This window comes from Marmota flaviventris, chromosome 13, assembly GCF_047511675.1.
Source record: "Marmota flaviventris isolate mMarFla1 chromosome 13, mMarFla1.hap1, whole genome shotgun sequence".
In the NCBI taxonomy this organism is placed as follows: Eukaryota; Metazoa; Chordata; class Mammalia; order Rodentia; family Sciuridae; genus Marmota; species Marmota flaviventris.
The window spans coordinates 97,077,572-97,090,079 of NC_092510.1; the positions used below are offsets into that span (position 1 = coordinate 97,077,572).

General features: G+C 55.6%; 2 protein-coding genes across 2 annotated transcripts; one reads left to right on the plus strand and one right to left on the minus strand.

Annotated features, from left to right (window-relative positions):
• Window positions 1–4,274: 4,274 nt before the first annotated feature.
• Window positions 4,275–10,489, plus strand: Cfap157 (cilia and flagella associated protein 157). The gene is made up of 9 exons (XM_027945362.3): window positions 4,275–4,444; window positions 6,309–6,580; window positions 7,213–7,366; window positions 7,769–8,036; window positions 8,280–8,410; window positions 8,641–8,791; window positions 9,374–9,540; window positions 9,918–10,104; window positions 10,403–10,489. Exons 1-9 carry the CDS (start codon window positions 4,275–4,277, stop codon window positions 10,487–10,489), a joined length of 1,587 nt encoding a protein of 528 aa, XP_027801163.2.
• Ptrh1 (peptidyl-tRNA hydrolase 1 homolog) lies at window positions 10,370–12,189 on the minus strand. The gene is made up of 5 exons (XM_027945372.3): window positions 12,057–12,189; window positions 11,494–11,713; window positions 11,178–11,277; window positions 10,957–11,002; window positions 10,370–10,856 (listed from the first exon to the last, which is right to left on the minus strand). The coding sequence occupies exons 1-5, from the start codon at window positions 12,150–12,152 to the stop codon at window positions 10,674–10,676; spliced, it is 645 nt and encodes a 214-aa protein (XP_027801173.1). The 5' UTR covers window positions 12,153–12,189; the 3' UTR covers window positions 10,370–10,673.
• Between the last annotated feature and the right edge of the window lie 319 nt (window positions 12,190–12,508).

Below are 12,508 nucleotides of genomic sequence, written 5' to 3' on the forward strand. Positions count from 1 at the left end.
AGCATTTACTGGGTATTAGGTAGGATAAGTCATTTAGAGAAGACTCAAGGGATGGGGGAGGATTGTATAGTTCTGTACAAACACTACACCATTTATAGAGACTTCACCCATGGATCTTGGTATCATGGGGGTCCTGGAAGCAAGCCCACCCTTCAGATACTAAGGGATCACTGTTTTTTTGTTTTTTTTAATGTGCCACTTCAGGTAAGAGAGTGGATTATTACTCAGTACCACGGGCATATTCTTGTGAAAAGTGGTAGATTTTCTCAAATGAATATCTCTCCATTTACTATATGCCCTTAAAATACTTTCTAGAGACTTTTTTATTGTCCCGATTCTGGAGATTGAACCCCAGGGCCTTGCTCATGCTAGGCAAGTTCTCAAATGCTGAGCTGTACCCCCAGCATACCCTCTTTTGAGGCAGGGTCTCAAACTTGGGAACCTCCTGCCTCAGCCTCCCAAGTAGCCTGGATTACGGGTGTGTGCCACCCCATGTGGCTGGAGAGTTTCAGTGATTATTTCTTTGGGGAAAAAAAAAATAATGATCATCTTCACCCCTGAAATTGTTTTGCTGGGGAGAGTCCATCAAACCTGCACCCATGGTTCCCACCCCTGGATACTCAAGATCCCATTCAGTTAAGGGGCACACCCCAGCCCGCGGTGTGCCAGCCTTCCTCCTGGAACGCAGTCAAGAAAGGACAGGCGGCCACAGCTTACTTACGTGGTGGGGTTGCCAGCCGGGTACCGCGCACGGGTACGCGCGCACACACACCCCCTAGAGGTTGTGTTGAGGTAGACAGGGAATAAGAAGGAGGCAGAGAGGAGACAAAAGGAAGGACAAGGAAATAAATTCGTAATCCAGATGCTCCACAGACTTTTCCAGGCTGGTCTCGACTCTCAGCATATCATCCCTGAGAAATCTGTAAGTCCCTGCATGTTTAACCCCAGCAGAGAGAATTGATATTTTGGGAAACCTATAATTTAGGGGACTCTCCAGTGTTACTGGATCAGATGATGAAAGCCTTGTCAACCCAGGAGGCTGCGAATGACCAGACCACCAGGAGCTGTCCGGAGACAGCTGGACTGACACCGTCCCTGCACACCGTCCCACAGCACCCCTCACCCCTTTAAAGAGCTAGGACCCAAAATGCATCTCTCTCTTGAGTTGCCCACCTTCTCGCTTGATTGTGTATCTACTTTCTTAAATAACCCTCTGTCTGACCGCCTGATATTCTTTTGGGTCACATAGCTAAGAACCCGGCTGGTCCTGAATCAAGTTCCCCCTTCTCTCTGGGAATTCCTCAGGCCCTTCCTTGGAGACACCTCTTCTCCTGTGACAGTGTTACCATGTCACCTGCTCCAGAGGTGGACAAAACATCAGCGCCTGCTCAGTAATGCCTGGCCTCCTAAGTGTCCTTGCATCCAGATCCTCCCAGAGATGGCAGAACCCCAGGCCACCTCTGCCACCTTGGGCTGATGCCACAGTCTGCTGGGCTGGGTGCACCACAGGACTCCACAGGCCCAGCTGCTAGGGGGCTGCTACTTTGTGGTCCAGCAGCTCCAGCAGCTCTGGGCTCTCAGGATCAGCCCCGAGGGAGAAGAAGGAGCCAGAGAGGCAGCAATATGAAGGCCTGCCTGGAGTGGGTGATGGCTTGTGGCCTGGGACAGGGAGCTTTGGGGAAGCTCCCAAGGCAAGCCCAGGAAGCAGCAGCCTCACCTGCAGAGTCCCCTTCTGGGCTCTCCCACCTGGAAGGCTGGCCTAGAAGCCCAGCTGGTCACTCTTGCAATGTGACTATAGTTATAGGATAGGCAGGCCCTGCCTGCCCCCAACCCCAGCGACCCACACTGACAAAGGAGGGGAAGGCAGTTCTCAAAGCTGACACCCTCCATGGCCTCCAGGCTGCCTGGGGGATTGCTGGCCCCCACCACTGGGAATTCACCCCTTGTGATGAGCCTCAGGAAAAAGAGGAAGGAAAGGAGGGGAACACAGGGAGGGCAGACGGAGCGCCAAGAACCCTCACTGGCCAGGCTTCTGCAGGGGGAGCTGCTTGGGTCCAGAAGAGGGCCACGTCTGTGTGGGAGAGCATTGCTTTGGGCAGTCTACTGACTATTGCATGTGTGCAAATGGGGAGGCCCCACAGAAGTGTGGGTCCTCTTCCCTCTGCCAGGCCGTTTTGCCCTCCCAGGGCTGTCCCCGCTTGCAGGGAACAGACACTAGGCTGAAGGTACCGGAGGACTGGACATTCCAGAGGCTGCCCACAGAGCAGCCTGGAGCTTGGCAGGCTGGCCCTGCTAATGGCAGTGCTGGCGGCTACTACTCAGTTCCTCCGCTACCTGGGGCCACATCCTGTGCTATGGACTTTCTACACAAGGTCTTGCTCAGTCTACAGCATAGTCTCCCCACTGTACAGCTCAGATTTCAGGCCCAAGGTCGTACCAGTGTGAAAAACAGCACCCAAGCTTGAGCCCCAAAGTCTCCTCACTCCTACCCTCATTCCAAGGATCCCGCTGCTTACAAGATCTAGCTGCTCAGACCACCACAGTTGCAGAACTACTGGACTTTCCCTGTCCACTATAGATGGAGCCATGGCCATCTCTCACTGGGTACCAAACCCTGGCAGAATGGAATTAGGAGCTGCTTTTGCTAAAATCACTGACTCTTCACTTGGGTCGTCAGATGACCAATGGGTAATGAATGACAGGATAAAACTTGGCATATCTGCCTTCAGCTCGTGTCTGTCACTTCCATTACCTCAAACTTTGGGTCAGGTACCAGCTCAGCTCCGCACGCATGCCAGTCACTCAGGAAGTGGAATATGAGGTTCATGGGCCCTAAATTGACCTAACCTAACTTGTCTTCCTTTAAGACTGAGGACAGCATAACAAGAGATATTTTCAAGCTTTGCAGGGACAGTCAACTGCCAGCTTTTACAGTGTCCTGTTCTAGACCCCCTGGAGTGGCACCTGGATGTCTCCAGAGATTGCCCAACACCTGCAGTCACTTTGGATTTCAGAAACAGCAGAACCTTGCAGACATATCACCCTGTGAGATCTCCCTGCTAAATGGGAGCAATGCCCTTTGGCAGGATTGAGGCTGCCCTCCCCCCAGTGGAGCAATCACCTCCTGGGAAGCAGATGGCCCCCTCAGGTGATTAGGACTTCCTGAAGCCACCATGCAGAACGAGAACTGAGACAAAGACCAAGGTGGCCCTAGCTACACAACTCCCAGCCATGTGCGCACCACCCTCGCCTTTCTTCTCCTTTTCTGTAAAACCCCAAGGTTTCCGTCAGTCCCTCAAAGACAGATCTGCAGTCCCCATCCCTCTGAATCTGTTCTCCCCAGCACATCCACGCTAAGTTCCTTTCCTGCCCTTTGCCACTGCTTGTCACTTTGATGGGCATATTGGGACAGTGGCCACACCTGTTCTGTTGGGACCTTTGTAGCTGGAACCTTTGCCTGTGAGACAACAGGGATGGCCTGGCCACTGTCAGAGTGTGCCTGGCTGTGGGGACACAAGCAAGCAAACAGGTATGACTGGCTGAGATCAATGCTGGTTCCCCTCCCCAGGTGCTGTCGTCCCCTATGATGCACCACCCAGGCCAAAGCTATAAAATGGGCCTGTGTGTCTGGGGTCAGCATTGGACAAATGGACCATCTCCACTAAGCACTGTAGAAATGAAACCAGCCTCCACAAAAGGATGTCCCAAGGTTCCAGCAAGGAGCTTCCAATGTGAAATGCCCTTTCTTACCAGACTGCATCGCTCTCTCCACTCGGTTGAGCCAATAGAAAGACTGTGGTGTCGCTGCACTAACAAGAATTTCTTAGGGACCTGGGGGGAGGCACTGTCTGGGCTGGGAGCCAGGTGACTAGCTCCTTCTAGTCTGGGGGGTCTACAGGATGTCCCACCCCTCTCTGGTCCTCCATCTTCTGATTGACTCAGAGGGGTAGGCTGGTGGTGTCCAGGGCCCTGACCACTCTAATTTCCCACATCACTTATTTCCAACTGGGGGAAGGAAAGGTCTTCCCAGAACCCAAAAGTGTACCCCAGAGCCTGTCATCCTGATCTGTCATTGCCTGGGGTACCCCAGGCTAGGATCCCAGTCATGCTGTCTGCCTTGGAGGGGAGGCTGGACATAGGCACCCAGCAAGGAAAAGGGCAGGGGCCCTTTAAGCCCAGCCTCACTTAGTCAGGCTGTTGCTATGTATGGGCCTAACTTCCTTAGCAACCACTAGGCCTCTTAGTGCGGCTTTTGAACAGGGTTGCCTTTAGCCATGGCTTCCAAAAAGAAGGCGATTTTTGGAGGCAAGGATTCTGATGTCAAGAAGAAGAAGGGCAAGAAGGATACCACGGTGACCATCAAAATCGTGGAAGGGCCCTTGGCAGAGGAGATGCGGGAGTTCTACCTTAACCAGATCCGAGACCTGGAGGACAGGCTGGCCCGGTGGGTGGGTGGGTGGGTGGCAGGGATGCTGGCGCTGCTGGGTCAGAAGCCCCCCTAAGCTTGGCTAGGGGGCCTAGCCCTGTGTTCTGGACTCCATGGCATGTACAGACCCCACCTCCCCCAGGCCTGATTCCTAATAGCCAACATTGGGAAACATCAGAATTTTGAGAATTTTGAGAGGAGGAGGTAGCTCAATGGCAGAGCATGTGCCTAACATGCTATGCCTGGGATTCAACCCCCAGTACTGCAAAAAAAAAAAAAAAAAAGGGTAAATGGACCCCCCTCCCCTACCCCATCTCAGCTCCCAGAGTCCCAGGACCACAAGGCTGACTCGGAGCTGCACCCCAGACCAGCCCATTCCATGGGATCTTGCGCTTTGTAAAGGGGTGGAGTTTAACGAGCAGGTTGAACTGGAATGACAGGTGGGTGGGCCAGTCCCCTTTCTCCCATCTCCTGAAGTGGTGTCCTCTGCCCAGCTGCCAAGCCCCAGTGTTTCTCCCTGCTGTCAGTTTGTCGCCCCAAATGTAAACGAAGAGTGTTGAGTCCCCTCCACAACTGTGACAGTGGATCTGAGGGCCAGTTTTGTGTGTGCTGAGGATGGTGGGAAGGGATCCTCTAACCCTGCATTCAGAGATGGTTGATTTTCCCATCACCTTTCTTATTTCAAATCGAGCTTCCTCCCAGTTATGAGGCACCAGCCCCAGCCTCAGGGTGACATTTACAGACAAGTAGGCAGTGGCTGTTCCCTAGAGTGATGCTGCAGATAATCACAGCTCACGCAGGGCCCTGTGCTGGCATCACTGCGTCCTCACGACCTGAGAGAGGTCCTGTTGCACTCCTACTGCATGCACTGGGGGACTGAGGCTCAGAGAGGGGAAGCCACTCCCAGGAAAAAGAGGCACCAGGATGACAGCCCTGGTCTGACTCCCCCACACCAGGCTGCTTCCTCACTCCACAAAGGAGCCATCTGCTCGCTCCTCCCGCTGTAGCCATTCAAAGGATGCTGGTTCGAAAAGTTACAACTTCCCAAGTAAGGTCAATTATTCCACTTGAAACTAGTAATCAGTCTTAACAGCTACAAACTTCCCTCGAGCTGAGACACCAGACGGGATGTATCAGGAAAATGCATTTATCAGACAGTTATTGGGTGCTCACTATTTTCCAGTCTCTGACAATACAGAGGTGGATGAGGTCAAGGGTCTGCCAAGTGGAGGAGAAGGGCATGTCATTAGATCTTGACCACCGAGTGGGACAAGAGCCAACCTACAGGAGGGCACCAAAGACAGGACCATGTGGCTCAGAGCCAAGAAGGCTCCACCAACACTGGGACTTACTTGGTGAACACAGGTAGACAGCTGGTAGAGCGTGGGTTTTTAACTGTGGGTGTGTTGAGGAGTTGCAGAGCTGGCTGACGCAGCAGGAGGCATTGCACCCAAGAGCCTCAATTTTCAGGTTAGACTGGGGTTCAAGTTTGGTTTTGCCAACTAGGAGCTGCTCGATCCTCTGAGCTCTATACATTGGGTGTCATCGTCACAACATCTACATCCTTATAAGCTGTTGGGAGGACTCAGTATTACTCCACAAATGCACACCTACTAAGTGCCAGGCACAAATGTTGAGGACACAGCCATGAGCAAAGTAATGGCTCAGCCCTCTAGGGCTCACATCCTAGTGATGTACCCGATGCAACACGCCAAGGCCTGACGGCCAACACAGGGGCTCGGTGGGAGATGGGGATGGACTCAGACCATGAGGAACTTCAAGGGCCCCTTTCCTGGAGGGTACTTGGGAGAGTGGACCCAGCTGCCCTGGGGGTCTGGCTTGCCTGGCCAGACCCTGAACCTCTGCCCTCCTCTGGCCCCAGGTACCAGCGGAAGTGGGATGAGCTGGCTGCGCAGGAGAAGCTGTTCCGCCAGGAGTTTGAACAACTGGCTAATAACAAGAAGGAGATTGTGGCCTTCCTCAAGCGCACGCTCAACCAGCGCGTGGATGAGATCACAGACCTCAACGAGCAGCTGCAGAGCCTGCAGCTCGCAAAGGAGATGGAGAAGGACGCCTTTGAGGCCCAGCTGGCCCAGGTGCGCCACGAGTTCCAGGAAACCAAGGACCAGCTCACCACAGAGAACATCATCCTTGGTGAGGAGGGGACTGGCTAGAGCCTGCGGCACGTACCGCAGGTGCAGGGAATATACGGCTGGGTCCCAGCTCTGCCACTGACAGTATGTGTGGCCTGCGACAAGCACTTCTCTGGGACCCTGTTTTCTCACCTGGGAAATGGGAATAACATGGCTACCTTGAGTTAACAGCAGATGTGTGCAACTTTACACGCAGTATCTCCCGCAAAGGTCCCTATAAATCCTATGAAGCTGGAAGTACTATCCTCCCCCTTCCCGTTTGTAGATAAGGAAGCATCTGAAAAGGGGGAGAGTCTTGCAAGACCACCCAGCTGGCAGGGGGTGTTATGAGGTTCAAGTGACAGCATGAGTGCTGGGCCTGGAAAAGGTGCTCAATTCAGCTGCTGCGTCACCACTGCTCTCATGAAGGGAGTACAGGACAGGACCAAGGGAGCCTTTCTGGAACCTGAACAAGATCACTGGGGGAGGGGGGCATCCCAGAGATGGGCGAGACTGGGCATGGAGTGTGCAGGGCCGGGGGGCCGCCCTGCTGAAGCAGGACAGAGGGGCACGGACAGGACGGTGGAGCCCCGAGGGGCGTCACTCAAGGTCGTCCAAGGCAGCCCCTCATAGACCCATGTCCTTGGTGGGCAGTGGGGAAGCTGGCAGCCCTGGAGGAGTTCCGGCTGCAGAAAGAGGAGCTCATGGAGAAGTTCATGTCACTGGAGGACCAGCTGCTGAGGCAGGAGATGGAACACAAGGACCATGTGTACAACCTGGAAAAGAAGTCGGTGCTGGACAAGGACAGGTGAGTAGGCTGGGCACCGCGCTGGGGCCACAGATCCCAGTCTTCAGGCCTCAGCTTCTAATTGGGGAGACTGGACTAGGCCAGTGACTCCCCAGCCTCTGCTTCCCAGAACTCTGGCTGGGACTTATGAAGGGGAGAGAAAGTAAGATCCCAGCCCTAGTCCTCAGGCTGGACTGGAGAAGTCCTGGATTTCCTTTTACCACTTCTTGTGATTCAAGTTACATTTATTTAATAGGTAATAATTAATACACTGCCAAGGTTCAAATTCCAGAATCCCAGAGGGTCGATGGGAAAAGCCTCCTGCCCAGGCCCAGAGGGGTTTAATGGCCCTGGGTGCTCTGGAGACCCCTGCAGAGGAGGGGGAGCACAGGGCCTGCATCCCTCCACTCCCACATCAACCAGGCTGAGGAAAGAGATCATCCAACGCGTGAACCTGGTGGCCACTGAATTCCGCAAAGCGGCCACCAACCAGATGTGGGAGACCACACAGCGGGCCATCAGGGAGAACAGCACTGTGACCCTGAAGCTGGCCAAGGTGTCCCAGCAAGGCATGCAGCTGCTGCAGGAGAACGTGCAGCTCAAGGGCAGCCAGTGCGAGCTGCACAGGCAGCTGGAGATGATGGAGAACACGCAGAAGGCCATGGCCAGGAGCAGCAGAGGCCACCAGAAGGTGAGCCTGCATTTGGCACCTGAAGCCCTTGGGTGCCCACAGCCTGGAGCCAAGTGATAAAGGAGAGCAGCACATTGAGGGGACAGGGCATCCTTGGGGGGGGGGGGTCCCAGCTCCTGTTCAGAAGTGGTGCTGGCCTCTCTGTATAGGGGGGCAAGCCTTGGCCGTGCCTAGAACTGGGGGTACAGAGTGAACTGAAGTCCTGTGGTGGGTCTGGGAGTGGCCACCTTCCCACTCTTACAGATCATCCTCCTGCTGACCGAGAAGTGCCGTGAGCATCAGCAGGGTACCACCGAGGCCAAGCGGCTGCGTCTCCTGCTGCACGAACTGAAGCAGAGCTTCCTGCAGCTGCAGGTGGACAACCAGACCCTGAGGTGTGCCTACCATGGAGGGTTGGGAGCAGGTGGGCACCAGGATTGGCCCATCCGATTTAGCCACGTGGCCAGGCCCACAACTTCCCCTCTCTATAGGGGCGTCAAGGTTTTGTCTGTCAGACAGCTGAGGCCTGGGTGTGGATAGGCTAAAAAGAAATTGCAGGGCCCAGGTGGTGCCAGTCACAACCCAGGAATGGGATAAGCTGCTGGCTCATCTCGCCCTGGACCAGGGACCAGAGAGACCAGCTGACACAGCAGCTGGGGCAGCAGCAGGCGGAGGTACAGCAGCTGCAGCAGGAGCTGACTGAGGAGCAGAAGTTTCGAGAAACCTTGGAGATGAGCCTGGTCCGGGCCACCATTTTCCTACAGGACATTCTGCAGGTACAAGAAAGTAGGAGGCAGCAGGAAGGAGTGGAAGGACAGTTTTCAAAGAGTATGACCACCTGGAAGAGGCCAGGCTAGGGCCAAGCTGAGAGGCCTGTTTTCCCTGAGAGACTCCTGGCCAGTCTGTTCTTTTCTGATTCTATAGATTTCAAAAATCCCTTTGAGTGTTGGCACACACCTGTAATCCCAGCAATGCGGGAGGCTGAGGCAGGAGGATCACAAGTTCGAAGCCAGCCTTAGCAATTTAGAGAGACCCTCAGCAACTTAGTGAGACCGTGTCTCAAAATAAAAAGTAAAAAGGGCTGGGGATGTAGCTCAGTGATAAAGCAACCCTAGGTTAAATCCTCAGTGCACACACACATACACACACACACACAAAATCCGTTTGAGATCTCATAAGAACTGAATGCCTTCTTTGAGGTTCTGGGAAACCTCAGGCCTCAGTGTTCCCAATTGGAGAATGGGTATCCCATTTCAGTGAGGGGACAATGAGAAAATAGGCACTGGATTTGAAGTATCCCCAGAGGAAGGCGGGACTTGGAACCACTGTGGGCCTGACCCCGCCCCCACCTCTGGCAGATGCAATCAGAGGAAAAGGATGGCTCCTTTGACGTGGTATTCCAGCTCCAGCACAAGGAGATGCTGAAGCAACTGCTGGCCCTGCTCAGCTCTGCCATGGTCCTGAGACCCCAGACAGCTGCATGTCCTGTCCAGGAGCCCCAGTCCGGTGGCCCATCCAAGGAAAGGTGAGCAGGTAGCCCTTGTGATTTCAAAAGCAGCAGCCATTGCCAGGCATGGTGACACACTCCTGTAATCCCAGCAACCCAGGAGACCGAGGCAGGAGGATCACAAGTTCGAGGTCAGCCTCAGCAACTTAGTGAAGCCTAAGCAATTTAGAGAGATCCTGGCTCAAAACAAAAAATAAAAAGGGCTGGAGATGTTGCTCAGTGGGTAATGCTCCTGGGTTCAATTCCCAGTAACAACAACAAAATAAAAAGAGGCAGCCATAAGACCCATTCTGGAGGATATCCTCAGCTGGCCTGGCCCAGAGGCCTGGTTCTCCAAGGAGCCAAAGGTCTTCTCCTGTGAAGTGGAGGTAATGACCCCAAGTCCCTTCCCACAGGCAGCCCAGCAGCCAGCCACCCAAGGCGGCATCTCTGCTGCAGCAGCTGCGTGGCATCAGACCCTACCAGCCAGGAGATCTAGGACTGGTGCCTCGCCGGGTCCACATCCCACCCAACCCCCAGGACCTCAGACAGCTCTCATACGTCACCCGCATGAAGCCCTCCCGGGCACACAGTGTCTCTGAGGTGAGGATGCCAGAGCCCCAAGGACAGTAAGGTGGCAGCCAGCCCTGGGTGTACATTGTGGCTCTGTCAGACTGCACCCATGTGACCTTAGGGATGTGACTGGACCTCTCTCAGCCTCCCCTTATGTAAAATGGGCTGAAGAAAGGTGTGGCAGGGCCTTAGTGGGCGAAGGCATGCACACTCAACCCTGGGAAGGGGGCTGCTTGCTACTCCTGTGGTCCCCACCCCATTGGAGAGGGATGGATGGGATCTGCCTGAGGAAGCCTCAGATTCCAAGCCAGCATCTTTAATCTTACAGACCCACACCTCTGGCTCTCTAAAAAAACTCCAAAAGTTTAGTCTTCCTGACGTTTTCCTGCATCCCAAGTGGCACGCGGAGAAATGACCAAACCCCTATCCTGGAAATGGACTGTTCCAGACAGCTGCAGTCCCCATCTTAAGTCTGCAAGTGGCCTGGGACAGCCCAGAGAAGAGTTATATAAAAAGTGGACATCACAGGTGGGCATGGCAGTTCTGTGGCACAGCTGGTTTGTGGGCAGCAATCAGGCAGGCAGCTGTGTCCATTGGTGTCAGGGGCCTGGTGAGGCACCCTGGCTTCGTGCACGGATGTGGTCCAAGAGCAGGTCAGCAGCACGATCTAGTAATGGGGGCAGCAACTCCTGCTCCTCTGGGGAGAAGCAGCCCAGGACGTGGGCCTTTACTGCACTAGGGTGTGTTGGGCGCCCAATGCCCACCCGTAGCCTTGGCATTGCCTGTGGGGGGAAGAGGTGGGCCAGAGAGCTTTAGTGATGTATGTTGGGCATACCCCACTGGCCACCCCTCACCCAGTGTAGGACAAAAGGGCAGACTCACACTGGAGTTGAGGCAGCTAATGCAGGAACGGACTCCATTGTGGCCCCTTCAAGGGATATGAGACAGCAGTTAGTGCTTCCTTGGGTCAGCACCCTTTCACCCCACCCTGCCCAGGATGGGTTCACAGTGACTCATTCCTGGGGAACTGGGACAGAAGCCCTTCTCCACCCCAACTGGGAGGTCAGCATCCCTACCCTAACCCTGAGCATCTCAGGCCTCACCTGGCACTGCCCCCCAACTTCAGAGCCAGTTTCCCCAGGGGCTTGTCCAGTTCATCATGTACCAGGTAGACCTCTTCCGCAGTCAGCCCAAACAGCTCAGCTGGGCACAGGGAAACAGTGGTCCTGTTTACTGCCTATCTGCACAGGGGTGTGTTACGCAGGTTCTCATAAGGAGGGGCCAAAAGAGAACCCCACTTCAAAGGGAAAGAAACCGAGGCTCCCAAAGTACCCAAGTCATGCAGTAATTGGAGCTCAACAGGTACTTTCCACGACCTGTGTCCTCAGGGCCGGCCCATCCATGGGGACCTCAACTCACCTGCCTGGGCCACGCTGCGCCCATTGGCATTCATGAGCCGCCTCGGCCGGAGCAGGACCAGCTGGGCATCCCCGAGGGGGGCCAGGGCGAGGTCAGCAGCGCAGCGCTGGTCGCGCGCCCAGCTTTCTGCCACTCCCAGCCGTCGAGCCAGCTGCCCCAGCACCGCCATGCCCACACTGTGCCTCGTACCAGGCAGTCCGTGGTTCCCCAGGCCAGCCACCTGCGAGCAGCACCAGGGAAACTGAGGCCAGCAACTCTCACCACCCCTGACAGCACAGCATCCCCTGGGACCCAGAGCAGAGGACGGAAATGAACAGCAGGGCCCGAATGAGGACGAGGCGCCAAAAAAGGGCTCAGGAACCCCTGGGGGTTCCAGAAGGCCGGGCAGGCAGCGCGTCTTGGTGCAGGCACCGAGCTCCTGAAAGGCTGCAGCCCGTGGAGAAAAGGGTCCATTTTCTAGATAAGAAAACTTAAAAGAGTTGTGGGGAACTTTACCCAGGAGACAATGGCAGAGCCAGAGCCAGGGCCCCGATCCTCTGCGTCGCCGCTCACACCCCACTCACCAGCCACCGCTTCCCGGGGAACCGAGGCTCCAAGACACGCCGGCTCATGGCCCGCCACCGCCACAGCCCCCAGCGCGAAAGGCCGGACGCCGACATGCTGCCCCCATTCAGGGCCTGAGCCCCGCCCCGCGACGTCAGCCAGCCTGCGGCCAATCGCATCGCCCCCTGCGCTGGGGCGTCCAGTCCGGGCGGGGCCTTGCAGCCTCTAAGGGGCGGAAGTGCGGGGCGGCGGCGCGTCGGGTCGCCCCCGCGCGTTCCGCGGCTCTGCGTCAGCGTGGCCCTGTGGGGTTCTTGTGGCACCCTCGGAACCCTCTTCAGTCACCGACCTGGGAGGCGGGAGCCTTGTTATGCCCTCGCTGTGGCCCTGCCTCGCTGCAGAAGCCTGGCGACTTTCTTCCTTGCCGTCGGCCTCAGCCTCCCCCGTTAAATTTTCTAGCAGCCCTCAGGTCGCG

What these genes read in the sequence shown, in the direction of transcription:
- Ptrh1 (XM_027945372.3), bottom strand. Translation starts at nt 12,152, where the DNA reads ATGTCGGCGTCCGGCCTTTCGCGCTGGGGGCTGTGGCGGTGGCGGGCC. An exon ending in TCCCCGGGAAGCGGTGGCTG is followed by an intron (nt 11,714 to 12,056) that starts GTGAGTGGGGTG and finishes TGCTGCTCGCAG; the next exon opens with GTGGCTGGCCTGGGGAACCA. An exon ending in TTAGCTGCCTCAACTCCAGT is followed by an intron (nt 10,857 to 10,956) that starts GTGAGTCTGCCC and finishes TTCCCCCCACAG; the next exon opens with GCAATGCCAAGGCTACGGGT.
- Cfap157 (XM_027945362.3), top strand. Translation starts at nt 4,275, where the DNA reads ATGGCTTCCAAAAAGAAGGCGATTTTTGGAGGCAAGGATTCTGATGTC. An exon ending in GCAGCAGAGGCCACCAGAAG is followed by an intron (nt 8,037 to 8,279) that starts GTGAGCCTGCAT and finishes CCACTCTTACAG; the next exon opens with ATCATCCTCCTGCTGACCGA. An exon ending in TCCTACAGGACATTCTGCAG is followed by an intron (nt 8,792 to 9,373) that starts GTACAAGAAAGT and finishes CACCTCTGGCAG; the next exon opens with ATGCAATCAGAGGAAAAGGA.